This window comes from Lampetra fluviatilis, chromosome 57, assembly GCF_964198595.1.
Source record: "Lampetra fluviatilis chromosome 57, kcLamFluv1.1, whole genome shotgun sequence".
In the NCBI taxonomy this organism is placed as follows: domain Eukaryota; kingdom Metazoa; phylum Chordata; class Hyperoartia; order Petromyzontiformes; family Petromyzontidae; genus Lampetra; species Lampetra fluviatilis.
Window position 1 is genome coordinate 8593054 of NC_136331.1, and position 26953 is coordinate 8620006.

At 53.7% G+C, this 26953-nt stretch overlaps 1 protein-coding gene across 3 annotated transcripts in view; it reads right to left on the reverse strand.

The window, feature by feature from the left end:
* ZZEF1 (zinc finger ZZ-type and EF-hand domain containing 1) overlaps positions 1-26953 on the reverse strand; it is a 47853-nt gene that overhangs the window by 11958 nt on the left and 8942 nt on the right. The window contains exons 8-41 of one of the 3 annotated variants that reach the window (XM_078880439.1): positions 26550-26728; positions 25713-25811; positions 24459-24550; positions 24137-24300; positions 23263-23371; positions 22299-22496; positions 21380-21474; positions 20680-20828; positions 20355-20530; positions 19671-19747; positions 18660-18771; positions 17377-17524; positions 16078-16205; positions 15123-15242; positions 14570-14718; positions 13607-13688; positions 12939-13137; positions 12523-12620; positions 11481-11703; positions 10749-10831; positions 9865-10006; positions 9210-9344; positions 8464-8563; positions 7910-8074; positions 7364-7486; positions 7054-7203; positions 6776-6905; positions 6422-6554; positions 5362-5527; positions 4748-5060; positions 3872-4143; positions 2302-2476; positions 1812-1950; positions 550-803 (exon numbers count right to left, since the gene is read on the reverse strand). In XM_078880439.1, coding sequence (XP_078736565.1) covers positions 550-803; positions 1812-1950; positions 2302-2476; positions 3872-4143; positions 4748-5060; positions 5362-5527; positions 6422-6554; positions 6776-6905; positions 7054-7203; positions 7364-7486; positions 7910-8074; positions 8464-8563; positions 9210-9344; positions 9865-10006; positions 10749-10831; positions 11481-11703; positions 12523-12620; positions 12939-13137; positions 13607-13688; positions 14570-14718; positions 15123-15242; positions 16078-16205; positions 17377-17524; positions 18660-18771; positions 19671-19747; positions 20355-20530; positions 20680-20828; positions 21380-21474; positions 22299-22496; positions 23263-23371; positions 24137-24300; positions 24459-24550; positions 25713-25811; positions 26550-26728 — 5077 coding nt within the window. Of the gene's footprint in view, positions 1-549; positions 804-1811; positions 1951-2301; positions 2477-3871; positions 4144-4747; positions 5061-5361; positions 5528-6421; positions 6555-6775; positions 6906-7053; positions 7204-7363; positions 7487-7909; positions 8075-8463; positions 8564-9209; positions 9345-9864; positions 10007-10748; positions 10832-11480; positions 11704-12522; positions 12624-12938; positions 13138-13606; positions 13689-14569; positions 14719-15122; positions 15243-16077; positions 16206-17376; positions 17525-18659; positions 18772-19670; positions 19748-20354; positions 20531-20679; positions 20829-21379; positions 21475-22298; positions 22497-23262; positions 23372-24136; positions 24301-24458; positions 24551-25712; positions 25812-26549; positions 26729-26953 lie in introns of all 3 variants that reach the window. The other 2 variants (XM_078880440.1, XM_078880438.1) reach the window with 2 other exon arrangements.

The following is a 26953-nucleotide window of genomic DNA, read 5'->3' on the forward strand; positions in this document are numbered from 1 at the left end:
TCTTTCGGTCCCCATATCCTCCATCACCCCTCTACCCATTGCCCGCCGCCCTCCCCCATCAACCATCAACAACAACGGCCACCATGCGCCACCAAGTGGCGGTGACATCATCATGAAGCTTGTGCCAGGCTAGGTGCACTTTGAGGCCAGGCGAAGTGTCGAAGGCTCGCTGGCAGGTCACGGGACACACTCAGGTGCCGTGGGTTGACCATCTCATACCACCACCCCACATCCCTCTCTGCCCTCCCCCATCACCCATCTCTCCCAATACCCTTACCCCAGTGGTCGCCGGTTTGGTTCCATCATCCCGACGCAACAGCTGAAACAATGGAGCAAGTTCCTTGAATCGCCTCCTCCTCCGTCTACCCGGCAGTACAATTTGGTTACACCACAGCTTGTGATGTCAGCTTAGCAAGATTACTCCAAACACCCTCCAGAGCTCTTTCGAGCGGAGGCCTTTCTGTCAGCAGTGGCACGAGCAGGGAATTGTGGGGCTGCGCCATCACCGCCTCTTCATGCGAGCCCTGCTGGTGCCTCGTGGCTACCGACCTGCAGCAGGTGCAGGATTGCCTTGAGGCTCAGAGCCAGCACCAGGGACTCGTTGTAGCTCAGCGCCACCCCCTCCGTCGCTCCCACAATCCTTTGCGGCAGAGAGGGCGGCTTGCCGGCCCGCTGCAGCAGGAGGCCGGCGATGCCGGTGAAGAGGAGGAGCCGCTCGGTGTGCTCGCCGACGCCCGGCGCCGCCATCACCACGTCCAGCGGGGCCCGTCCCTGCGGCGCCAGCTTCAGGGAGTCGTCGTCCACTGACGGCGCCGGTGGCGGCAAGAAGACAACGGGGTCGGCGAGAAACACGGTGAGAAGCCGCGGGCAAATCCTCGCCGACCGCTCACCATTATCCCCAAGTCCAATATCAAAGCCGATCCGTATCTCTATCCCCGGCGCTAACCGAAACCCTAACCCCATCCTGAACCCCAACCCCCAAAGATCAGTTGCTTATCTCTGCAACGTGCCATACGAAAAAAGACAAACCTAACCCAAACCCTAACTCTCTTCATAACCCTGTCGCCAAGCCTCTCCACATCCCTATCCAAAACCATAACTGTATCATCCCTGACCCTATCCATAACTCTGACCCTATCCATATGCATATCCCCTGAAGATTATCCATATCCAATTCACTAACCCCAACCCTATCACCGACCAACCCTCACACCATAACTCTAACCCTATCCTTAACCCAAACCCCAACCTTAACCTCAAACCAAATCCCAAACTGATCCCCTATCCCTAACCCATTGACAACCCCCTTTTGTGAGTACGAAGATGAGTAAAAATGTTACATCATGCAAATGATCCCAAAATACAAGGATTCAAAATTATCCTTAAAAATACGAAATACAATTTTATTTATCCCAAACTCATCCCCACCACACTACATTGTATCTTCTACCTGTGTCTGACCATAGGCTTTATTATGTGAATATTAATTTAACACGAAGATTTTCGCACGCAAATTATCACGATTCATAATTAACTTTTGGGTAAGGCCACGTGATGCTCTGACCACATCCGTGTCACTGAGACCGCTCCCACCACCCGACACGGCCAAAGCAAATTAAACGAGTCACCTTTGCGTGCAACCGTTTTAACGATGCGCCAATTGTCATCGTTTCAGCTCGCCCATCCAAACTTAATCGATTTGAAAAGCGACGTTTTAATCGCAACTGCACAGAGCACATTCAGGACGATATCTGGGAAGTGAGAATGAGCGGCGTGGGTGGTAGCGGCGGCGCTCGCTCGCTCTCTCTCACCCTTGCAGAAGAGGCGCGTGCGACAATCCACCACGACGCTCTCCCGCTTCTCCGTGAAACGCCTGACCGCGACGACGTCCTGCCGATGGCCGCTCGCGTCCTCCCGCTGGGCTCGCACGCCCAAACCCAGCACGCGAAGCTGGGTCACGGGGTCACAGCGCACGTGGGGGTGGGGTCGAGAGGTCAGCGAGCAGGGTCACCGGGTCCGGGATAAAGGATCACGACGTTAAGGTTGTCGGCAGGTGTGTTCACAAGGCGAGCACGCGAGGTCACAAGGTGAGCACGCGGGGAGACAGGGTCAGTAAATGGGGTCCAGGGGTCGGGGCAGATCGCGCGTCTGCCTCAACTGCTCACAATTGGTTGCAAAGACGTTCACGTGTAAGTAACGTCACCTCGCCAGCCCCGTGAAGTTTCCTCCCTCACCCCGTGACTTTACCTCCCTAGCCCGCCCTAGCCCCGTGACGTCACCTGCCTAGCCCCGTGACGTCACCTCGCTCGGGATGGCCGTTAAGAGCAGGTAGCTGATGTTGTCCCAGGAGAGGTCGGTGGGCAGGCACGAGAGACGGTCGCTGCAGAACGAGCAGAGCGCTGGGCTCCAGCGGGGCTGCGCTGCGAGCGCGTGCAGAATAGCGGTGATGGCGCTAGCCCAGTCCAGCCGGCCAGTCCTGCGGGCATCAACCACGCACAGGTGGAGTCGGGGAGGTAAAGATACCGCTGCGGTTGGCAATTGCTTCATAACAGATTTTTGGGCTATGCCACGTAGCCATCTGGGCCAAGTTTGCATCGTAAGACTCTCCCGGCCACCCAATATTTTAAAATTAAATTGCCTTGTGTACAAGCGTTTTTGTTTTTTAGATCACACCAGATGAAGAACAATTCTCTGAACCAAATGTCTCCATGAGATTCGACCTTTCGTTTGAATCTGCCGGTGGAACGTTTTGCACGAGGAGGAAGCTCTGGTGCTGGCCCTTCCCAGGCATGCAGGAAGAAGTGGGAGTACCCACGCTTTACCCCACCACACGCGACGGGCACAAGTGACTCCCTGCGGCGAACCCATTGCTGGGTGGACAGAGGCGTCGGGGACGGATTTTAAGGAACTTGCACCGTTGTTTAAACTGCCACGCCGGGAGATGGAATCGCCCTGGCGACCTCTGGTTTTAGAAGTCTGGTGCGCTACTGACCGTTACACCACTGTGGAAGCTTCCCAGAGTATGGCAGAAGGCATTTATATAGCCGCCTGCCAGGTGGCTCAAGAAGTTAGAGCGCCGGACCGGTACGCCTTCGATCCTGGTGCATACACTCTGGGTTTTCGGCCGATTGTGAGCGAACTGAGCTCGATTCCCCACCACGGCCAACATCAGGGGCGATTGTCATCGGAGCCGGTACTGGATCTCTCCCCCTCCCTTCATCATCCTGCAATGACCAATGTGGAGCATGGCAGCGACATGGGCCAGCGGTTCACGGGTCAAATTTGGCAGGCCACCAGAGTGAATTCGACGGTGTGTAGAACCCCTACGCAGCAGTGCCAATCAAAATCTGCTTCGGCAACCACGGTCATGTCGGTTCTCTGCCATCGCCCCCTCCGTGTGGAACTCCATCCCTTTGCACATCCACAACATCAAATGCACTCAGACTTTCAAGAAACATCTAAAGGCCTCTATCTGTTTGGTCAGGCTGTTGAGCCTCCCTGAGCTTGGCTCCGCGCTTCTGAGTTGGACTTGTCTGCAAAATCTGACACGTTACGTCATTATTATTAATATATACGCAGTCATTTGCTTCACAGAGAAGATCAAGACCCTGTGACGTCATTATGAAAGAGTAGGCCCATCGTGTGCCGCCATCACGGACCAAATTTTACAAAACTTGAAAATGTACCCAAAAAAAAAACTCAATTTGTAAACGCCATAGCAACATATCTCCCCCCCTTACTGCGAAACTACAGCAGACTGCGTCCGTGACACACGGCACCGTCGCTAGAGATGGCCTTGCGCCACAAAAATGACACGAATACCGAACGTGCCCACGACGATTAGCTCTCTCGTGGCGCCCAACCCACCCACCCGTTGGTGACGGTGGCCCCCAGGCCGATGAGGTGAGCGAGGGCCGCCCATCCGTCCGGTGGCGGCGGCGCGGCCGACCGCGCCGTCGTCGTCGCTGCCGCCGCCCTCACCGCCGTGGCAGAGTCGGCCTGCGCCGGCGCCACGAAGGGCAGCGTGCGTCCCAGCAGCGCCAGCGCCATGTGGGGAAGCCCGGGCCCCGAGCGCCAGCCGCTCCTGGGGGACACCGCGTCGAGCAGCAGCGGCACCAGCGGAGACAGCGCCTCGGGGAGCGGCTGGGAGTCAGGAGAGGAAGTGTTGGGTGGGCGGGGGGGGGGCAGTCTTAATTGTAGTAGCGATGCCAGAATATCATTATTTGCGATACGATATCCCGATTTATTATGACGGTTATCGCGATAGCAGTAAGCCCAAACTTTCCATTCTACATTTTATCGTATTGGTTTTGCACTTGCTGTACTTACAGTATAAATAAAGATTACTTAAATCCTTTAACTGCAGTTCATGCGACGTAAGCCTGCAATACGGCTTCTGACAGTTTTTAACACTCCTAACGCCCGTGGCTGTCAGTTACACGCAAGAAAGAATTGGTTTAATTGAACTTCTGCAAATACTCTCGGCTCACTTTAAGTTGCGATGTGGGAAAATAAGCATGGTTATAACTATTTATTTACAACACGGTACAACCCGAAAACACATCGGACAGCTGTAAAGCGCAACCATGGACACCTACGTAGGAATGCGAGTCTCCCAGGGAGGAACAGATTAGCCACGGGGGAACACAGATTTCTCCGACACCGACACCACCAGCAGGACATCGGCACTGCAAAAATCGGTGCAGTCTCACACGGGCCGGCGGCGTCACCGCCGGTCAACCGTTACCTCCGTGGGTGGTGGCAACATGGCTGCCAAGAGTCCCAGAATCCTCTGCTGCCGGCTCTGGCGCACGAGTGCCGCCGCTTCGTCCCCGTGCTCCTCCTCCTCCTCGCCCGTGCTGCGCAAGCGCTGGATGAGGAGCTGAGCACAGCGGGCGGAGGGCGCGGGGAGCCGGGAGGCGAAGCCGCTGGGAGTGCCCCTGAGCGCGAGCACGGAGAGCACATGCCAGGCGAGCGTCTGCAGGTAGGGCCAGCCCGACTCGTCGCTCGTAAGGAACACCGCGGAGGGCTCCGTGTCCACCGCGTGCTGCGCCGTGTGCCTGCGGGGGCAAGGGGGGCGAGCAGTTACGCTCCGGCTGTCTTGAATCATTTCCCACAAACGTACGGATGCTGCCACAGCGGTTTAACGTTTAGACGCGGTTGACACGCAATCCATCTCGACTCCATCTCATCTACCAGAGTTAACGTGGTCGTTTTTTTTTCTTTCCCTCCACCCTCCACCCCCCCCCCCCCCCGAGTCAGTTTTTATTTGGAGGCCTGGCTGAGACCATTCGCGCACGCATCTTACACCGCGGAGTGGGGGGGGGGGGGATGTGTCACGAGGTCCGCTACTGCCGTTACCCAGGAGGGAACTTGCTGTGGGTCTGGCAGCCCAGGCAGAGCAGGAGGCCGGGGCAGGAGAAGCAGGAGACGCGGCTGCGCAGCAGGAGGCCCCTGCACGACGCGCACGCCGCCTCCAGGCGCAGCAGCTCGTGTGACGAGTCGTGGCCGCTGGGCTTCACCCCGCCTGTGTGAGGACACGCACGGCGCCACCGCCAAGTGTGGGTACGTGCACACACGTGTATGTGTACACGTGTATGTGTACACGCGCAATGCCACCACCGCCCAGTGTGGGTACACATACGCACAAGTGTGTGTGTGTCTGTACGCGCGCAGCACCACTGTTAAACGTGGGTACATGCACACACACGGCGACAGTTGTGGCAATTACAGAGAGATAATTCCGTTTTGGAAAACGGTATAAGTTGCTCAACTTGTTTTGAATAAATCATATTATTTCTATCAATGTTTTAATCTTTCCTGATTCGCATCCAAACTGTGTCACATCACGAGATGAAGATTACATTGGCAGCTCGCGCAGAGCGCTGCCGACCTGTCGTTTGAGAGGACGGCCCGCAGAACCGGATATCACGGAGCTCCCTCTAAGAGAACTCTTGTTTAAGTGTGAAGACCCAGGCCCACCACACCGATCGCTTCAGCTCATCTACACGGTGTTCAACCACCACATTGCAGGCCACAATACTTATGGAGCCACTCATTTACCCACCCACTCAGTGACCTACTCACTCACTCACCACACTGCAGGTCACAACACTTATTTTCGTGCTTCGTTCCTCACACTGCTCCACTTTTGAATTCCCTCCTCCCATCATCATCATCTTCGTCTCTTTGCCCAATGCAAGAAACGTATTGCATTCTTTATCTGTGACAAATTATTTGACAGTGCCGTTTGTAGCTGGCAGCTTTGCAATTTAGCCATTTGTCCAGCAAAAGTGACATCTGTTCCACGGCGCACACTCTGCCACTGCGTTACAGCGTTTGTCGCGTGACATTTTTAAGCCGACGTTTTTTTATTTTATGTTTTCTCCCACGGGTTTACAACAGCCGAGTCGCGGCTCACCGACGAAGCAGTCGATGCACAGGGTGCAGTCGGTGCACTGCAGGCAGCGGAAGCAGCCGTGCAGCGGCAGGGAACGGCACGCGCTGCAGAGGGTCTCGCGGTGCAGCCGCTCCCCGTACTTCACCAGAAACGCCTGCTCGCAGCACGCACACACACACACGCACAAGCACTCTTATACACGTGTATAGATCTACCCCTAATCCTTACCACACAACCTGAACACCTCTAGCTCTACCCATAACCCTAACTGTACCCCAACACCAACCCTACCCCCTATCCATACCCCTTGGTTCCCCCCCCTGGCTCTACCCCCAACCCCTAACGGCTGGGCCGAGCTTCTCCCCCCCCCCTCACCTTCTTGCACTTGTCCGGCTTGGCATCGTGGAGTTGGCGGAGCCAATCGGCGCTGTCGGACGAGAACTCCTGGAGCCAGCGCTGCTCCTTCTCCCAGGCAGCCAGCTCCTCCGCTGCGTCTGCCGACTCGCTAGGTGGGGGGCGGTGGGGTGGTTGTGAGCAAAGCGTTAGGCGCAGGTTCACGTGGTGCTTCAACGAGTCCCAAGGTTTACAGAGCGGCCGTGACACTCGCGATCCCTCGGCCTTTCCCCAGGTCACCCCCCACGGCCCCACGTTACCACGGCAGCGAGAGGACGGTAGCGGTGGTCCCGAGGGCGATGCCGACGAGGATCTCGGGGAGTTCGGCCTCCGTGAGCAGCGAGGCCTCGCTGGGCTCCCAGTCGAGGCACAGCAGGTGCAGGGCGGCCGTAGCCAGCGCCACGCGCGAGCTGCAGGGAGCAGACATCCAAGCGTCACCGCAGAGATGCGGCCGGGGTCACCTTAGAGACGCAGCCGGGGTCACCGCAGAGACGCGGCCGGGGTCACCGCAGAGACGCGCGTGGGGCGGACGAATCGGTGAGCGGGCGTGTGCCAGCCACGGTGGCTGACCTGTCGGCGTGCAGCGATGGCAGTCGCAGCGTTTGCGTGAGGGTGCCGAGCAGCTCGCGGTACCGCTCCTGCATGGCGGCCGCCAGCTCCGGCCCACACGTCCTCACCCCCTCAAGTGGGTACCTACACCACGACACACAAACCATCATCACGGCGATACAACCCCCACCGCTACCACAACTTAGCCACAACCGTCAAGACATCCACAACATGCAACCGTAAACCCAACCACAACTCTACCGCTACCACAATCGGTTTGCCTGAGAATGGGTCAGAAATTTATGAGGGGGGCACAAAGTTAAGGGAAGATTAAGAGAGTTCAGGGGGAATTGGGGGGGGGGGTAAACAAAGGTGGGAAACAAATAGGGAGCTGTGAGGTTCCCGGGGTCCTGGCCAGGGACGTCACTGCGGCAGTCAGTGCCACTGACGTTTACATCCCTGCGAGAAGGGGAGGGAGGGAGGGGAGGGAGGTGAGATATGAACCGTGGGATGGATTCCGAGGGGAGGGGGGGGCAGCCAAACGGCTCAAAGGAGCCGGGCTTGTACCGCGGCAGCGCGAGCTGGTGAGCGAGCAGGCCCTGCAGGTAGGCGAGCGCTGGGGCCACCATCTCGAGATCGTAGAGAGCCGAGTGCAGGCTGCCATTGACGCGCGCCAGGGACGCCACGCGTTTCTGCGCCAAGGCTGCCTGCTGCGTCACCGCCTGCAGCACACTGCACGCACGCACGCACGCACGTCCGGTGGTGGAATGTCAATGTCTGGAACCTATTCGTCCTGCAGCAGCTGACGCTCACTGACAAAACAAAGAGAAAAATCCCCCCCGTGTAGCCTTAACAGACTGTTGGGGCAAGTGCTGTTAGAGAGCACCAATGACACTCGCTCACACACAAGCACACCCTCACTCGCGCATGCACACAGCGACACCAACAGCCACCTATTCACCAAGTGGTGGTGACGTGAAGTGTGGAAGGGTCCGCTGGTAGGAGGTTATGGATTCACCGAGATGACTTACAAGATGCATCACGTTTGTGACCACCCTCTTGCCCGCCTACCTACCGCCCCTCGGCCACACTCTCCCTCCTGTGCCCACCGCTGCCCTCACCCGTCCGGGGTCGCCTTCTTGTCCTTGACGAAGGCCAGGATGTCACCAACCCAGGGGTAGAGTCTCTCCTCACGGACGGGAGGGCGGACGTGGGCAGCGCCTGGTGAAGTTTGGGGAGAGGGGCGACGCCGTGTGAGGTTGGGGAGGCCGCCTGTGCCGGCCGGTGAAACCCCGGCAGCGGCGGTGGCCTGGCTACGACGGCGCGGCCGGCACGGTCCCGCCAAGGCCCATGCAGTCACGGTGGCCAGAACGGAGCATGTTTCTTGTTTTATTGTAATTGCATACGTCTTCTTACAAGAGCAAACATCATCATTATTATAACGCTTGTTTACCCAGGAGAACCTCCGGGTTTTTTAAGAGAAGGGTCCTGCCACGTTTTGCCGGAAGTAGAGCGATGCTGCTGGTGCTGCAGCCTGTGATCCCAATTGAGTGATGTGCAGGTAGTTTTCAGCACGTGGATGTTTGGCTAACACCGGCCAACGTTGCACGTTGTGTGTGTGTGTGGGGGTTTTCAGCTACTAATGAAAATGGGAGACGGAACAAGCACCCCCCATGTGGCATCGGGCGACTTCACCATGGTTAAAACACGGAGACATTTTAGATTGGTACATCGTGGAAATTATCTGTAAAAGCAAAAAAGAATTAAAATTCTTCTTAAAAAATCTAAAACAAATGTCACCCGAAAATCATAAACTCATCCCTGCAACCCAAAATGCCGTCCCTTACCCACAACGCCCCTCGCTCACCTGCACTGCCCGAGGCTGGGTCCTCGCACGAGTCTTCGGCGGCATTACGGACGCCCGAAATAAAATCGCAGCTGGGGTCGAAGTTCACGGGCGGCAGTTTCAGCAGGAAGAGGCATTTGCGGATGGATATTTCGGCTGCGAAAGTGTTAGCAAAAAATAAGAAATTAAACAATAATAATTAACCCATTCACTTTTCAACAAGTTCTTGTCATTAATTGCACATTGTAAATTATGCGTAGTTTATCTTCTTGGTTCTTTCGGTAAAGTCACGTAGAAGGAAAAGAATAAAAATAAAACATAATAAAATAATTCTCACGACGTTTCGGCCACAACGCAAGCAGCTGTCCTCAGGTGGAGAACAGGTCTGTCTGACTGTCTACTTGACAGACCTGTTCTCCACCTGAGGACGGCTGCTTGGGTTGTGGCCGAAACGTCGTAAGAATTATTTAATTGTTTTATTTGTATTATTTTATTATTTTCCTTCTACGTGACTTTACCGAAAGAACCAAGAAGATGAACCCCTGCGGTCACGAAAGCTTTAAATCGAAAAATTATGCGTAGTTTTTTCTGCGACACAGAAAAAGGCAGAGCCCACACGAGTGAGAAAACTTTGAAGCAGTTGGATTTGTTCCACATTCTGACGACCGCCACTCACCCAAGGAGTCCAACTTCTGTCCACCCTTCTCCTCGCCATCCTCCTCCTTGGCATCCTCCTTCTCGCCACCCTCCTTCTCGCCACCCTCCTTCTCACCACTCTCCTCCACAAGCTCCACAACGCTATCCTGCCTCTGTGCCAGCTGACACCGCCGTCCATGCAACAGTGAACAACATGCATACATCATGCATACATCATGCATACATTGCTGACACGTTAAAGATGTGGGTTGTCATTGGTGGCGTCGTGAAGTGGACTTTTACTCGGCCATAATATTTTGTGGGCAGGAAAAGGCAGTGTAGCAAAATCAGTCTTGAACTTCCGTCTTTGTTAAGTTTTCCGCAACACCACGCATCACACATCAGGGAATCGCTCCGTTCAGGCGCCACTCCGAACCCCCTACTGTCCCTCCTTTGATTCTCTTCACCATCCTTTCTGGAACTTTCCATGACTCTTCACCAATCCCATGATTTTATCCTAACGGTCTCCCAACCAACCCCCGAAGTTGATTGAAACGTTGCTTGCCATTTTTTTGGCAGCAGTAAAAAAAAAAGAAGTTAAATACTTTAAATAAAATCGTCAACACAAAACTGTAATAAATATTTGCCTTGCAAAGGGGGGAAATCGTTACATATGCTTAATGGCTTGGTCATGACGTGCGATGCATGCTGGGAGCCGGGACTACAGTTACATCACCACACGCAGTGCATGCTGGGATCCTGCACTATGTTCACCCCTTGGGTTGAACTCCAGGTGACCCTCCCACCGTCCCTCCCTCAGAACCCTCCCTCCTCCTGCACTCCCCCACCATCTCCCCTCTCTCCCTCCCTCCGATCTCCCCCCCACCCCCTCTGTTATTCCTTCCTGCACCCTCCTCTCCTTACCAGCCAGCTCCGGACGGTGCGGGCTTGAGCATAAATCCAGCGCAGGTCCTCGGTAACCGCCGCCGGCGCCACCTCACCCGCTGCTGCAACCACAGGGAGGCAAAGCGCCTCGTGAATGGCCAACTCGGAGAAACGCGATTCGGGCCCGAGTCACCGAGCCGTGGCCTCGTTGCGGGCAGCTATAGAAATATTGGGCCCAACATAAAAAGCTTGATATTTTGGGCCTGCTCCTTCCCTAACACCCCAAGCCTTACCCTTGACCCACCCTAAAAATGTGTTTTAATAATGTGGTGAAAATGAGAAAAAATGGATTCCATACATTAGTTTATAAAATACAAAAGTGGCTATTTTTAATAATTTGATAATTTATTTGCATTCCGAATCCATTCGGACACATATAGGACAGAATCAAACAAAACCTAAATATGGGGCCGCAGGCTCTCATTGTCCGATTCAAACCATTCCCACTGAATGCCACAATGAAGCGAATCATTCCGGCGCCGCCCAATAGAAAGCTGCCGTTCCTAGTTCACTGGCATAGGGGACAGCTCCACACACAAATGGACTTCTACCTCCCTCCAACCCTTCCCCATCATCGGTCGCCCCTTATCCACTACCCCGCCAAAAATGTGGCCGACCGGCCGTGCGCGTGTGTGTGCGCGTGTGTGTATGTGCACGCGTGTGCGCGCGCGTGTGCCCGCGTGTCAACGCCGCTCCTGCCGCTGCTCTCACCGTACAGTGTGAGCTGCTGCCGCAGCGGCCGCATGTGATGCAGCAACGCCGCGAGGACGGCGCGCGTGGCCACCTCGATGGTGTCGGTGGCGCCAGCACCACCAGCGCTACCACGAGCGGCACCCCCCTCGCACGCCGAAAGCAGCGCCAGCGCCGCCTTGGAGCCGTGTGCCGACGCCAGCGCCAGCAGCAGTTCGTGAACTTGCTTGTCCGCCGGAGCGGCCTGCGGTGAAACCCGGGCGGTGTAACGATGAGGGTTGCCAATCGGTAACCGGACACAGTTTTGAGAATCGATTACGGGTCTCTGAAAGTCAGGAACCAGATAAATCCATTGCCGTGTAGTTTTAGGAGGAAGAGGTGGACGTACCCACACTTTACCCCAAGTGTGGTGAACCCACTCATGCTTCTGGGCGGAACGGGGTGGCGAGGGCGATTTGAGAAACGTGCACCGTTGTTTCAACTGCCGCGACGGGAGATTGAATCGAACCGGCGACCTCTTGGTTCCAAGTCCGGCGTGATAACCATTCCACCGTAGCAGCAACCCATTGCTCATGGAAGAAATGATCACAATCCCTCTCTGGGCTGTGTCTTCCCTTTAACGATTAATATAAATGTGTTACGTTTGTTTTTTGCGCGATTCTAAAGAGCGCAAGGCGATGGAAGGCTCCGTCGTGTTTCATAGATATCGTCTGGCAAGTGCCTCACAGTAGGCGGCGATGTTGCCACGTGTAATCTCAATTCGGTGATTTTTTTTTTCCAATTTGGCAAAAATATAGACCATTGTGCCGACATACACAGCAGGCAACTGTTTACAAATTACATTACGGAGTCTTTCACGTGTGCGCTGCGAAACAGATGGCGCGTAGTATTTTACGGCAAATGGACCGGCACAATTAACCAGGGCGGTCTGCCCAGTTCGAACTGCGAATCCTCTGCAACCAGTGGGGAAAGCGCCACTGCCAAGCCACGCCACTGCCCCCGATAGAAAGGCAATTCAGCCCTGACGCAGACTTGAACCCTCCTCCCTGGGTGCGAGGATCACCGTGTATTCCACTCCCGCGAGGTGCAGCGCCTCCGACCAGTACGTCGCGCCCAGAGCTCCCAGCATGCACGGCATCTGCTTCCCACTCTCGCCGGCAGCTGCTGGGGAAAAATGCACAACACAAGGGTGAGCGTCTACGTCGCGTCCGTGCGAGCGGTGAGCGTCCATGCTATGTCCGTGCGAGCGGTGAGCGGGTGGTGTCTATGCTTGTGGCGAGCGTCTATGCTACGTCTGCGAGTTGTGAGCGTTGATGCGAACGGTGTCTGTGCGAGTGGCGAACGTCCACGCGACTGGTGAGCGTCCGTGCTACGCCCGTACGAACGGCGACGATCGACGTTGCGTCCCTGCGGTCGGCGAACATTCCGTTCCCGCGTGCGACCCCGACCCCCGTCGGTGCCGGACGCGGTGCCCCTAACCTGGGGCCCTCTCCACCGTGGTGGCGACCTCCGCTCCGTGCAACCTGCCCAGCAGGCGCAGGCTCAGCAGGTGCAGATCGTGCAGCCAGGGCACGGGCCGGTGGTGCGGTGCCCCACGAGCCGTCACCGTGAAGCGGTAGTACATCTCGCTGCCGTGCTGCTGAAAGACCAGCGTGGGCCCGCACTTCATCGTCACCCCCTTGGAAGTTGCCGCGGAGGGGAGGGGGGGGCAGTGAGGGGGGAGTTAGAGGTCACATGGGAAGGGTCACAAACGGTTTAGGGTCCACGGTTCATAACCCATGCACAAAAAGCAGCATTTCTATAAACTATTTGTAGGGTGGAGCACAGGCTGCGGAATGGATACCGTGCAGGATAATTTTTTTGAATACGCGTGGGGAACGTGCACCTAACCACATCTCTCCCCCAGTCCTCTGCTGTGCTCCTCAATCAGCTCATCTATCCGGCCACCAGACCTCTGCCCCTACCACCTTTCACCTACCCTCAACCATGCCCAGCCAAAGCACCCATCCATCTTACCACTTCATGCATGAGCTCCATTCCCCGCTGCCTCTCGTCCACGTTGCACCCACCTGTCGCCCTCATTCACCATTATTCTGGTTGTGTGTTCAGGTTGAGCCTCCCAGAAACGGCGTGTTTGCTCTGCTCACCATCAGCAGCTGCTCCTCGTTGTAATTGTCGGAGAAGCGCAGATACGCGCCGTGGCCGTCCATGAACTCCATGCAACTGTTCCTGCGTGACGGCACGGATGGCGGAGCGTCGCGACGAGTTACCTACGGACCCAGCCGGGTCGAGCGCCGTGGCAGAGAGCCAAAACGAGGAGTAAAATCACGCCGGGGATTCCGTAACGCCTTCCCAATGCTGCATTTGTCCTTACAAAAGTATTTTTTTAATGATTATTATTTAGTACCAGGAACCCGCACACGTCCTTTGGATGCGGCTATCCTTCCCGGCCATCTGTCCCAGCCAATAAGCCAGGTAGCCAGGCAAACTTTTTTTTATGTAGTATGATGTGGAAAACATGCAGGCTAATGCAAAACAATAAAATTATTTCATCAAAAACAGTGTGTGCAGCCTTGAAAGAAAAACATGTGCAACCGGCAACGTTTTGGGCAATAGCCCTTCATCATGATGCAGCGTTATTGACGAATGTGTTCCGTTTCTTTCTTTGTAGTGCTTGCGCATCAACGCCAATGCAGCAGCAACAACAACTTAATTTTATAAGTTAATGACGCCATTCCCATGGTTGAGAGCAGGGGGCGGCTCAGGCAGGATACGACGCTAGAAGTCACGATGGCAGACGGGTCGGTGTTGAGGTGTTGCCGTACCGCGGCGTGTCGTGCTGTTGTGGTTTTGCACCGTTGTGCCAAGTTGTGACGTTGAGGTTTTGTGATGGTGTTGTCCTGTTGCTGTGTTGTGGTGTCGTGCCGTGTTGTGTTGCCGTGTGGTAATATTATAGTGTTGTGCAGTTGCCGTGTTGCGGTGTTATGCCGTGTTGTGACGTTAGTGTTATGCCGTTGCTGTGTTGCGGTGTCGTGCTGCGTTGTGTTACCGTGTGGCAATGTTATCGTGTTGTGCCGTGGGGTTGTGTCGTGTTGCGATGCGTCTGGCACCAATACGTGGGCGAGTGTTTGTCGAATTCGATGGTGAAGGAGTGGGCGCCAGGGCAGAGGAACGTGGCGGCGTTAGTGGGGAACTCCACCAGCCAGCGGCCCAGCACTATCGACTCACCGCCACCACCACCAGCATCCTGCTCCTCACACTGAGACACGGACAATGGGACATGGGGACACAGGCACGCCAAGACACAGGGACACGGTGATACGGGAACACAGACAAGGTGACAAAGAGGTAGTTAAACTGGCAAGGGAGCACCATGCATGTACAGTAAAACCTTGGATTGCGAGTAACTTGGTCTGCGAGTGTTTTGCAAGACGAGCATTTTTTTTAAATACAAATAAATTTGATAAACGAGCGAGGTCTTGCAATACGAGTAGCACGTGTATACGCTTTGTCTGCCGAGCGTCACGTGATCACACCTGATATACGAGTGCTTTGGATTACAAACACGTTCCTGGAACGAATTATGCTCGCAATCCAAGGTTTTACTGTACTATGTTTAACTTCTTTCGCACCGTATGTAGCCAACCGTGCTCATAGGAGTACCTCCTTGAAGAATCCCTTGTGCCGATTGGCCAGATCGAACAGGCAGGTGACCAACGGCATCAGCTCTTGCTGCAGCGTGCACGAGAATTCAAGATCCACCAGCTCCAGCAGGAATGCGAGCTGCAAAAGTTTGGCAGAAATTGTAAACACCGCAATGACCCGGTCAGCGACCACCTCGTTTCCACCGCACGATCACTTGAGTCGTAGACTGGCATTCACTCAATTGGCCCGATCGCTCAATTGACCCGATCTCTCCTTTCCCATTTTCCACTCGTGGCACATCCGAGCCGATCCAGCGCAGGGTTGGGGCCTTGCGTTCTTCTCTACGAGCGTATAAAAAAAAAAGCTCAAGAAATATTACCGGTGACAACTTATTAAACTTCACTATGCTAGTCAGTTGTCTTTCTTCATGTGGCCGATGTAGGTGCAGAGCAACAGATATGGTTTTACATTGAGGTGGTTGAGCCAGATAAATGGGTCAGGAGTAGCAGAGTGCACCGCTGGATGAATGCCTCTCCAGTGTTTGTGAATTTGGCGCCGAGTCGTTGTTATCTATTCCATGGTGTGCTCTGGTGACCAGAGTCACCGCACACTGCCGGAGAGTTTAAATTTCCATCTGTGCACCAAGTGTCTGCGTCTGCCGCTGCCATGGGTTGTGCAGAGGACGCGGTTTAGGGCTGTGGTCCATAAGCTGAGTGGAGGCTCAAGGCTAGGGATCGCCTGTATTGGGTCTTTAGAGAAAGGTGAGGGGGGGGGGGCACAGGACCGGATCAGACAACACTCACCACCCGATCTTAGCCGTGGCCGGGAATCAAACTCATGTTGCCAGGTTCACAGCGCGAAGTGCAGTGCACTAACCAATGGAGCGCCGCCACTCCGACGGCTTTGGGAGGCCATCGTGGCCAATAATAATGATGACGACGATGATGACGAGGACGACAATCGTGTTGCTCACCAGGTGCCTGGTTGCCACGGCAACAAACGAGTGCTGGAGGTGGCTCACGGAGTCCGCGAATCGGTCCGAGGGCAAAGAAGCGAGGGCGGTGAGGGAAGCCACCGCCATCACCACCTGCCTCTTCACGTCTGCATCAAGCATAGACAAAATATCCCCCACTTAGCCTCCTCAAGCTGTTGGGACAAGTGCAGTGCTGTTCACGAGCGCTTATTAAGGCCAGAACGGCGCATGACGAGATGATGTGGCAAACCCCGTGCCCGGCGGCCTGAGTCTACCTTGAGGGAGGCCTGGGATTAGTTCAGATATCACTTGTCAGTGATGTCAGTCACACAGACAAAGGATCCCCGTATAGCCACAACAGACTTTGCTGTGAGCGAGTAGCACCTATGAAGGCTGGCACGGCACAGGAGCCGGCGAGTGGCCAGCACAACGGCCTTCGCCTCCCTCGTGGTGATGTTTAAACACCGCACCAGGTACTCATTTGAGGCCGAGTTTATCTAGGGGAGGCCCAAGACCGGTTGAAATAGTGTGCTGTATAGATGGCACAAGCAGCGTCAGTGTGTTGTGTATAGATGGCACAAGCGGCGTCAGTATGTTGTGTATAGTTGACACAAGGAGCGTCAGTGTGTTGTGTATAGTTGACACAAGGAGCGTCAGTGTGTTGTGTATAGTTGACACAAGGAGCGTCAGTGTGTTGTGTATAGTTGACACAAGGCGCGTCAGTGTGTTGTGTATAGATGGCACCAGCGGCGTCAGTGTGTCGTGTATAGTTGACACAAGGAGCGTCAGTGTGTTGTGTATAGTTGACACAAGGAGCGTCAGTGTGTTGTGTAGAGTTGACACAAGCGGCGTCAGTGTGTTGTGTAGAGTTGGCACAAGCAGCGTCAGTGTGTTGTGTATAGTTGACACAAGCAGCGTCAGTGTGTTGTGTATAGTTGACACAAGCAGCGTCAGTGTGTTGTGTAGAGTTGACACAAGCGGCGTCAGTGTGTTGTGTATAGTTGACACAAGCAGCGTCAGTGTGTTGTGTAGAGTTGACACAAGCAGCGTCAGTGTGTTGTGTATAGTTGACACAAGCAGCGTCAGTGTGTTGTGTAGAGTTGGCACAAGCAGCGTCAGTGTGTTGTGTAGAGTTGACACAAGCGGCGTCAGTGTGTTGTGTATAGTTGACACAAGCAGCGTCAGTGTGTTGTGTAGAGTTGGCACAAGCGGCGTCAGTGTGTTGTGTATAGTTGACACAAGCGGCGTCAGTGTGTTGTGTATAGGCGGTGGCGCCAGCAAGGCAGAGGCTATGCTCACACGCCAGCATCACAGCCCGGGCCACATCGGCCACCCCTTGGTTTCCGCCCTTGAGCGCCAGGTGGCACCAGCTCATGTGCTGGCGCTGCACCTCCACCAGCAGCTGCAGCAGGGCGGATGGCTCGTGCCAGCGGCGCCCGCTCTCCTGCTGCACGCCCCAACAACAAAGTGTGCACAGCGCCAGCCAGCAAGTGAGTCGGTCAGCAAAGGGGGCGAAGTTGATATTGGGTCTTTCGGTAAAGTCCCGTAGTTAGAAATAAGATAAAATAGAACCAAAGAGTATGGATTCCTGCAGTCACGAAAGCTTCAAATCAAGATTGATATTGGGTTTTTTCTAATTTACGAGATATCGAATCATTTTATTTGGTAGTCACACTTTTCTCAGAGTTCAAGGCTATCACAAAGGAAAGCGCTGTTTCACAGATGTAGTCTGCAGTAGATTTCCAGGGAGGGGGGGGGAGCAATGTTGCTTTGCATAACCTCAAATGAGTCATTAACCCCAACCCATTTACGAGTGTATTTTTAAATTGGCAAACCTGGACTGTGACACGGGCACACAATGGCCGACTCTCTTTCCAATAACGCCACAGGCTCCTTATCATGCTGCTGTGAAAGTAGACTGCACGTAGTATTTTAGGGCTAGTACGCAACGTGGTATTAACCAGGGCAGCCCACTGGGCTCCAACCACGAAACCCCTCATCAAAGGGGCGACTGCTTGGCACTGACGTTACCACCCCGGCGATGTACAAGAAGCGCGGTTCGAACGTAAAGTTACGTCAGCCAATTAGACGGTCCACAGATGGTCGGTCCAAGAATAGAGCAGTCGGATAGTTGGTCCGCTGCTCAGTTAGTCAGTGAGTCGAACAGCAAGTCAGATGGAAAGCCAGTCAGACCGTCACTCAACACTTCAACAGTCACTTTATAAGAGCATAAAGTCAATCAACATATTGCCGTGAGTTACTCGGCTAGTCAGCCAGGCATTCAGTCAATCAGAAAGTGTCAGACATAGTAAATGAGTCGGGTCGTCAGTCAAACAGGCCGACGGTCAGTCAGACTCAATCGCTTTATTGTGTAGGTTCTCAGTTGCACCGTGTGGCTCTGCTGTGTTTTAGAGTTGATGTGTTGTTCGGTACGTGGAGGGTGGAGTGAAACGTTGGACGTCGTGCGGAACAATACGCGGAGAGAGCTGGACAACCAATCAGCGCACGAGTCCGTACACCCCGTTGCGTCGTTAGTCCCAGACCTCACGACCCCCGCGACCCCCGCGAGTGACCTCTCACACCTGTGCCTGCGCGAGGTCCAGGAGCGTGTGGATGACCCTCAGCAGCGGCTCCGAGCGTTGGGGCTGCGTCGCCGCCGGGGGAGGCAGTGGGCAGAGCAACTCGGGGAACCTGCTGCTCCGCGCAGGACGGGAAGAACGGATCATCGCACGGCGATCCACCCCACCCCTCGCCCCATCGCAACTCGAGGTCGCGACTCAACTCAAGCATCGATTCTCTGCCATTTGACGGTAGTCCCTCGGTTTACGATGCCATCGATTAACGATATTTCAATTTCCGATCCGCCTCCCATAGGGTCCCATTGTTTCTATAAGCAATACATTTTTTAACGATGTTTACAACATCACGCGGCCGCCAATTTTGGCCAATCGGAGCGCTCCTTAAGTGGACTCGGCAGCAGAGTTCAGCCAATCAGCGACGCCCTTTTATTAGCATTATGGAAAAAGCTCTCTTGAATACTTAATTGTTTTTTTTTAACTCCAGAGGTTCTAATGGAAGCAGACTCCCCTTCCAAAAAGTTATTTTCTCCCACCCCAACCTCTCGATCAACCCCTTAAGTCAACCATCTTCTTAGCCTAAGGTCATCATTTATATTTATGCAGCTTTTTATGCTCTATTCATTATTTATACATGTTTATATTAATGCTTTAAAGATGTTGTTATAACGTTCATTTATTAAAATTGCACGTTTAACTATTATAAACTATGTTTGTAGGGTGAAAAAGGTCAACTTCCAATCATGAAACAAATTACGCCTTTAATATGCATTTCCTATGTTCGATTAATGAAAAATTCAATTAACAATGGTTTTCGTGGAACCAATTAATATCGTTAACCGATGGACCACTGTATTTTGTTTCTAATGTCTCATCACAAATATTTTGTTCCTCTTGCTCTGTCTGTCTTGCAATGTCTGTTATCTGTAGGGTCTCATCTCGACTATCCACACCATCTCATCTGTACCGTCTCATCTGTACCGTGTGTACTGCCCTGGTCCACCTCCGTCTCTCTACCTGAAGCGACTGCAGAGGGAGCTCAGGGTGAGCGACACGGACTTGGGCAGCCGCTCCTCGTCCCGCGATGGGGCACCCTGCACAGCGACACGGAGGGTGAGGGTTAGACTCTGGGTGAGGGTCAGGGTCCGGCTTAGAGGTTGAGAGCCTGCGTTAGGGTTTCAAAGTTTGAAGCTTATTTTGTTTGTCCGGGTGAGAACTCAAGAGACCAGGATGAGTCTCATTCGCAAGAGCAGCCTGCTGGGACATTAGCGTGCCAGACGATTGCTATGCATTGTCTCAATTGAGTTATTTGCGATGTGATTTTTTTTCTTCTCAAAATGTTGTCCCGAACGCAGGAACACAACGGGTCGACTATTGCAGATGACGCGAGGAGATCTCTCACGTCCGCCGTGGAACAGACTGCACACAGCGTTACTACCGCGGTCATTACACCCCCCAGTAATAACCAGGGCGGCTGCTGCTTGCGAACCGTGAAACTCTGCAACAAGGGATCGACACGGCAAGGCCATGTCACCACCCGGGTTAGAGTCTGGGATACTTGTAAGCGCTAGGCATTAGGGGTGAAGATTAGGGTGAAGAGCTAAGTGTTAAGGTCAGCGTATAGAATAGGGGTTAGAGTATGAACTAGGGGTTCAGGATAAGAGCCAAGGGTCAGGGTGCGAGTCTGGGTTCGGTGTGCACCAGCATCGTGAAGAGCTTCTCTCGCGCTTCGTCCCCCGGGAAGAAAACAGCGGTGGCATCGCCCAGCGTCTCCTCCTCCTGCCGCCGCTCCGCAGCCTGCAGCTCCGTCAGTGGCCCCTCCCTCCTCGCCAGTTCCTCCTGCGGCGTCCCAGGCGGCAGCGCCGCCTTGTCCACAGCTATGCGGAGGAACAGGCGCAACGATAATTAACGTTTCACCGCCTGGATTCCGTGACCAAGATGCTCGGCGCAGTTGCAAGCAAAACACCGTCGTGGCCAACCGCTTGCCATACTCGGCTGCGAGAATCGACGTTCAACTCTGACGCACCGTCGCACAGGTGCCGGTAGAACTCGGCAAGGCAGGCGCGTGCCGCCCCTTTGTCGGGCCCCGCGAGATCGTGGGTAGCCAGGACGGGCCCCAGGCAGCGCAGGAGGCGGAGGAGGATGATGCGAGCTGCGGTGCTCTCCGCGGAGTGGCTACGGCAAACGTAAGGTGCAGAAGAAGTGCAACATACATAGGTACAGACAGGGAGGAGCAAGTGGCACCATCAGGTGTGGCACAATCCCATGTGGCCCCATCAGAGCCACCGGCAACACCCCCAAACAAAGCATCCGTATCAGAAGGCATGGGATGTTTCTGCCACTATTCGTAGGATCTTTGTTTTGTTTGTCTGCAGTTCTAGAGCGATAGGCAATTTGCAGCGACCTATAGTTCTTAAATGCACAGGTTGCAAAGGGATCTTCATTTTCTTTTAAACGTTTTATCGTTAGTAGCAGTATTACGCACATGCAGTGTGTGGATGCGTAATCGTGCTCCCGGTAGATTCACATCTTTTATGAGCATTTGGATGCAATGGAAATGTCTAAAGCGTGATATTAAAACTCGACAGATGTTTATAGGCAAGGACCTTCTATGGTAAATGTGAGCCATAGTTCGAGGCTTGGGCGGTGGGCATCAACTCAGCTGCGCAGCTTCTGACGTTGATAACAACTCACCTGTGATGAACATCACCCGTGAATGTTCTCACCTGGGCAGCAGCTTGCTGTAGAGCAGCCAGAAGGGCTCAATCGTGAGGTCAGACACGTCCAGGAAGGGGCAGGGGTCACGCTCACTCATGGCGCCCTGCACGGCGACGAGACACGTGGAAGGAGGACACGGGCAGGGAGACGCGGGGAGGGAGGACGTAGGGACGAAAGACGCGGGGAGAGGATAACCAAATTAAATAATCAAGTTCTCGCTGAACGTGTTTTCATACAAAGCGTTTTTGCTATGACATGGTTCTTCGATTCGGGAACACTTTTCGCACAACGTGGAACGCACACCATTATAACGCGGAACGTATGCTGTTATGAACATGAAACGCACCACTGTTATGGCGCGGAGAGCACACCGTTATAGCGCGAAGCATGCCCTATTATAACACGAAACACACACCGTCATAACGCAGTTTCTGGGCGGTCGACAACTAACTACTTTAGTGAGCTGTGCGGCTGAGCGATACAGGAATTCAGGGTATACGCATGGAGTGGATAGAGTTAGCGGTGGCGTAGCCTCATCACTCACCCCTCCAACTCCACCCAGAAACACAACAAGCAACCACCACCACCATCTCAGGAAAGTGACATTTTGTGGCGTTCATAATTTTTATATATATATATAAAAATAATCGTTATATGTGATATATTTATCTTCTCTTCCCTATCTCTCTCACACACATAGCATATTCTTAAAAAGTCACTCATGTGAAATTCTGGCCCAGAAGGCAACCCCACCCTTAACATTATTTATCAGGAAAATGTTTTCGCTTATCGTGGCATTTTTGAGGACCGAGTTCGACGTGGAATTGCCGCGTGACTATTTTAGTTGGTTGTGGCATCGGCGTCGCGTCACAAAACAAAAAACCACTTTGTGTAAATGTCGTGGAGAACGGAGGATGAGTCGGGTACCAGGTCGTCCTGAACCAGCAGCAGGAACCTCAGCGTGGCCTCCACGAGCTCGACGCTCCGTAGGGGCCTCCCGTCCACCCAGCCTGATGGTCCCAGCGGCCAGCACTCACTCTCCGACCTCAGGGAGCCGTGGAGCCGTGACCCCTGAACTTTGATCCCCGTGCTACCGTGCGGGCACAGGTACTTGATGAGGATGAACTGTGGAAAGGGGGGGGGGGCAGAGGGGAGTAGGTAGCATGGATAAGGGTCAAAGGGTGGCTCCTGCTATTCGAGTGGAATTGTGAGATGAAGAATCTGTTCGGAAATCTCACAGCGGTGCCACATATTTATAAGATTCTGTGAAGATGATAGTCCACGTAAGCGGATACCACAGAGCTACCTCTGAGAGCTCGAGTGACCTCTGACCTACACAATGAATACACAGACAATACACGCCTACTCTCCTTATTTGTCTATCCACGTAATAGATTAAAGCTGTTTTTTTTACTTACACAACCCATAGGCCGCACAGCCTTCCGAGTCCATGTCTTCAACAGCAAACACTCTGGACCAGTTTCAATATTCAGTGTCTTATCAGCCGGGGCAGGCTTGCTTGAACCAACCCTTGTGAGAACTCCCAGAGGCTTATAGGTAAGGACCTTCTATGGTAAATGTGGGCCCTAGTTCGAGGCTTTGGAAGAACACGCGATGGATAGCCTGGATGATGACCGGTGGGGTTGAGACTAATGTGGGAGTGGCAGCCAAAGGGGGGTGGGGGAGGGGCCAGAGAGGACGTCCATCACGGAGATGGAGCAATGAAATCAGCTCGTGTGCAGCTGCTAGATTAAGATTCTGACAAGGCTAGGAGAGGCCTTCACCCAGCGGTGGGGTTGAGCACGGACGATGACGACAATGACGACAATGACAATGACGATGATGATGACAATGACGATGATGATGACAATGACGATGACGATGATTGCACCTTCTTGGGTAGGGGCATCTCCAGCTCCACGTATATGTCAGAGTCGGTGAAGGAATCTCGCACCACGGTCCAGCCAATCAGATCACTGTACGGCCACACGCCTTGCTCCCTGAAACACGGCACGCGCGCACACACCGATAGACAACGATCGCCCCCGCGTAGTCGTACGGACCGGCAGTTCCCAGCCTGCGGTACTCGTACCCTCCATGGCCCAGCGTTGGCGCGTTCCGAGTACGTATGCATGTTAAACTTCTTTAGCACCATACGCAGCCAACCGTACTAGCGGAGGTGCTTGCCGCTCGTAGCAGAGGTTCGCCATTCGGATCTGGCAGCCCGCCTTGGTTAATACTGCTTCTTGGTGGACGTGAATGATGTCCGTGACGTCGTTCGGAAAGTCGCCCGTTGTGCCGGCATCATGGTTCAAATTTGCCAAATTAAAAAATTCGCCCCGCAAACTACTACAGCTTTTGTCTGTGAAAACACAGCGGCTTCCTTCATCAGAGCCGTCCGATACAAGAACGGCGCGAAGACCAATTGTACTCAATTATGAATACTACACGTGGAAGCTCGAGGGGCGAGACAATTCACTTCATGGCAGTGTTCACGTCGGGTTACGAAGCAGTTTCGCTTGGTCTCAACCAGTGTTCACGATCGGGATATAGGGGTACACACGCAGCTGTAGACAGGTGGCAGGACTATAGGGGCACACAAGTAGTAGGGGGTAAATAAATAGGTGATACACTTTTTACAGATTTTACATCAAAAAATACATCGAAGAATCGCCACGACACAGCACATCTACAATCGACCAACACAGGTGGATTGTGGGTAGTAATACCCGTACTAAAAAGCCACACAATTCCCAGCGTCGCACCTCTTGCTGGAGGCGTCCGTCACGGCGGTGGGCTTCCACGCGTCGCACTCCGAGTAGCGCTGCAGCAGCTCCGCGGCCGAGAGCGGGCTGCCGTCAGGGCCGTCCACACCGTCGAGCGCAAACACCAGGCACAGCCCCGGGTAGCCGTAGTCGTTGGCCGTGATCTGACGCACCGCAGCGCACCACCACACCGCAAACCGCGCCACAACGCACCAGACGCGGTGCCGCGCCACGCAACACACCACGCAACGCGTCACACCCCATGCCAAGCCTTCGTCCGGCAATTGATAGGTCACGGCGGATGATGATTGGCTGCTCCCACCTGGACGTGCAGGCGCACGGCCTGCGCCCTGAAGCCCTGAGGAGCGGCGAGCAGCACTGTGGCTGCCATGTCCTGCTCGCCTGCCTGCAGCGCTGCACGGGCAGGACGGCACACGAGGTGTCAGCACCAGCAGAAGCACCGCCAGTGTCACTGCCACTAGCAGCAGCACAGCAGCAGGATTGTCAGTAGCATCAAACATCACCAGCATCAAACATCACCAGCATCATTATCACAGCTCGATCTCCAGAACCAGCACCAGCAGGAGCATCACCAGCAATAGTAGAAACAGCGCCAGCATCTGCAACATCATCACGAGCAGTAGAGGCATCATCATTAGTGCCAGCAGCAGTAGCACCAGCAGCATGGATATATGTTTTACATTTTTTCCGCACCGTACGTAGCCAAACGTGTTAATGGGGGGTGCAGCAGTTCCAGCAGAAGCACCAGCAGCAGTAGCATGACCAGCAACATCATCACCATCATCATCAGGACCAGCAGCATCATCAGAATGACCATCATCAGAGGTCAGTGTGAGAATGACCGTGTGCCCCAGGGGCTGAATGCCATTACGATCCCACAGAGAGGGGATTGGAGAATTGCAGCCGCCCCAAACTTTCTGGAGCTACACAGTGAATGTATCATTACCTAACACAGTTAGTAGGCGTTCAGCAGCCACTATTACGACTCATAATTGAGGTATGGGGAAGTCCACGTATCATTGGCTGAGATAAATTAGAATTAATGTGTAAAGGTTAAGATCTAGTTTAAATAGGATTGGCTGTCCTGGTGATGTCAATTTATTTTGTTTCATATTTTTTTATGTAAGAAGCCAGGTCAGGTGACACTGTTATTCCGACTTCCTGGTTTGCTATTCTGACTTCCTGGATCTCGTCCAGATGCTGTTTGACACAGTTTGAAACTAAATGTCGTGCATCTAATTGCTGATAAATTTGGTTGTGAGAATTGTTCTTCAACTCTGCCAGCGAGTGAGCCGTGATTTAAATGCTTGTACACAAGGTGGCAATTGTATTGGTTAGGCAGTGTCAGGGGGTGAAGGGTTCTTAACGGCAGAATTTGGCCGGATCATTAATTGGCCTAATGCCAAAAAAATAAACAATTAATCATGTATTGTTACAGACGATTATCATGATGATAATGACGATGATGATCGAGTCACATGTATTTATGTCAAGCAGGTGAGAACTCAAGAGACGATTCTGATGATATTGATCGTTTTGTGCGTCAGTGCGACACCTCCGACGTTGAGAGGTCCGATGAGGAGGTCGTCGGTGTCTGAGATCGGGCCACTGTCCCCAAATGACCAGCAAAGCAGCCGTAGAGGCAGGGGGTTGCCTGTAACACACAACAAACACAGACAAAGTTCACCCCTAGAGCCTCAACAGGCTGTTTGGGGCAAGTGCCGTCAGCAGGCACCTATGGCGGTCGGTACGGCACATGAGGGGGAGGTGTGGCCAGCACCACGTATGGCCGCCTTTGTCTCCCCAGCGGGCGATGTTTACACACAACATCAGGTCCTCATTTAAGGCTGAGTCGATCTAGGGGAGTCACAAGACCGGTTGAGGAATGGATAATTGATTACCGATGTTGGCCATGAGCGGGAATCGGACTTAGTTTGCTGAGTTTGTAGCGCAGTGCGCTAAAACGCAACACTGCCGCTCCCCTGTAACAACTAAAACAACAACAACAACCATCGTCACACACTAGCATACACCACACAAATATACTATATACTCACCAGCACACACATAACAATAATACTAAGATTGTTGTGTTTCTATGCGGCATCACAGCCATAGTGATAATTATAATGATGATAACAATGCTGTCATAAGGATGATAATGACAACAATGACCACGATGTTGGTAATGATAATGGTTGTGAAAATTATAAATGACGATGCCGGTGATAATGACGATTGCTGATGGTGGTAGGTAATGATCATGAAGATATTGGTGATAAGGATGACAATGATGGTGATGACAATGATCACGATGATGACGGTGATAATGACAAGGATGATGACGATGACGGTGATGACGATGACGGTGATGACGATGTGAAGCACCCACAGACGCGACGAGTGTGCCCGGCCAACGCGGAGCGCAGCGCCGTGAGCGCCCACCCCGCGTCCAACTCCTGGCGCTCGCTCTGCACCACAAGCGCCAGTCCCTGCAGCGCATGGGCCACGTTGCCACGCGCCAGCGCCAGCGCCAACACATCCAGCTTCACCTCCCCGTCGGGACGGCGCCTGCGGGGACACCGCGGCGGGACACGGGTCAGCGGTGCCGGCAGCACCAGCGGCGGCGATGCCCTCGTCATCGTCATTATCATCATCACCGGCAGCAGTCGGAGCAGGTTCATTGTTGTCATCATCATTGCCATCGGCAGCAGCACGAGCAACAGTGGGAGAAGGAGATTCATCATCGTTGTCATCATCATCAGCAAGGGCAGTCTCATCATCGTCATCAACAGC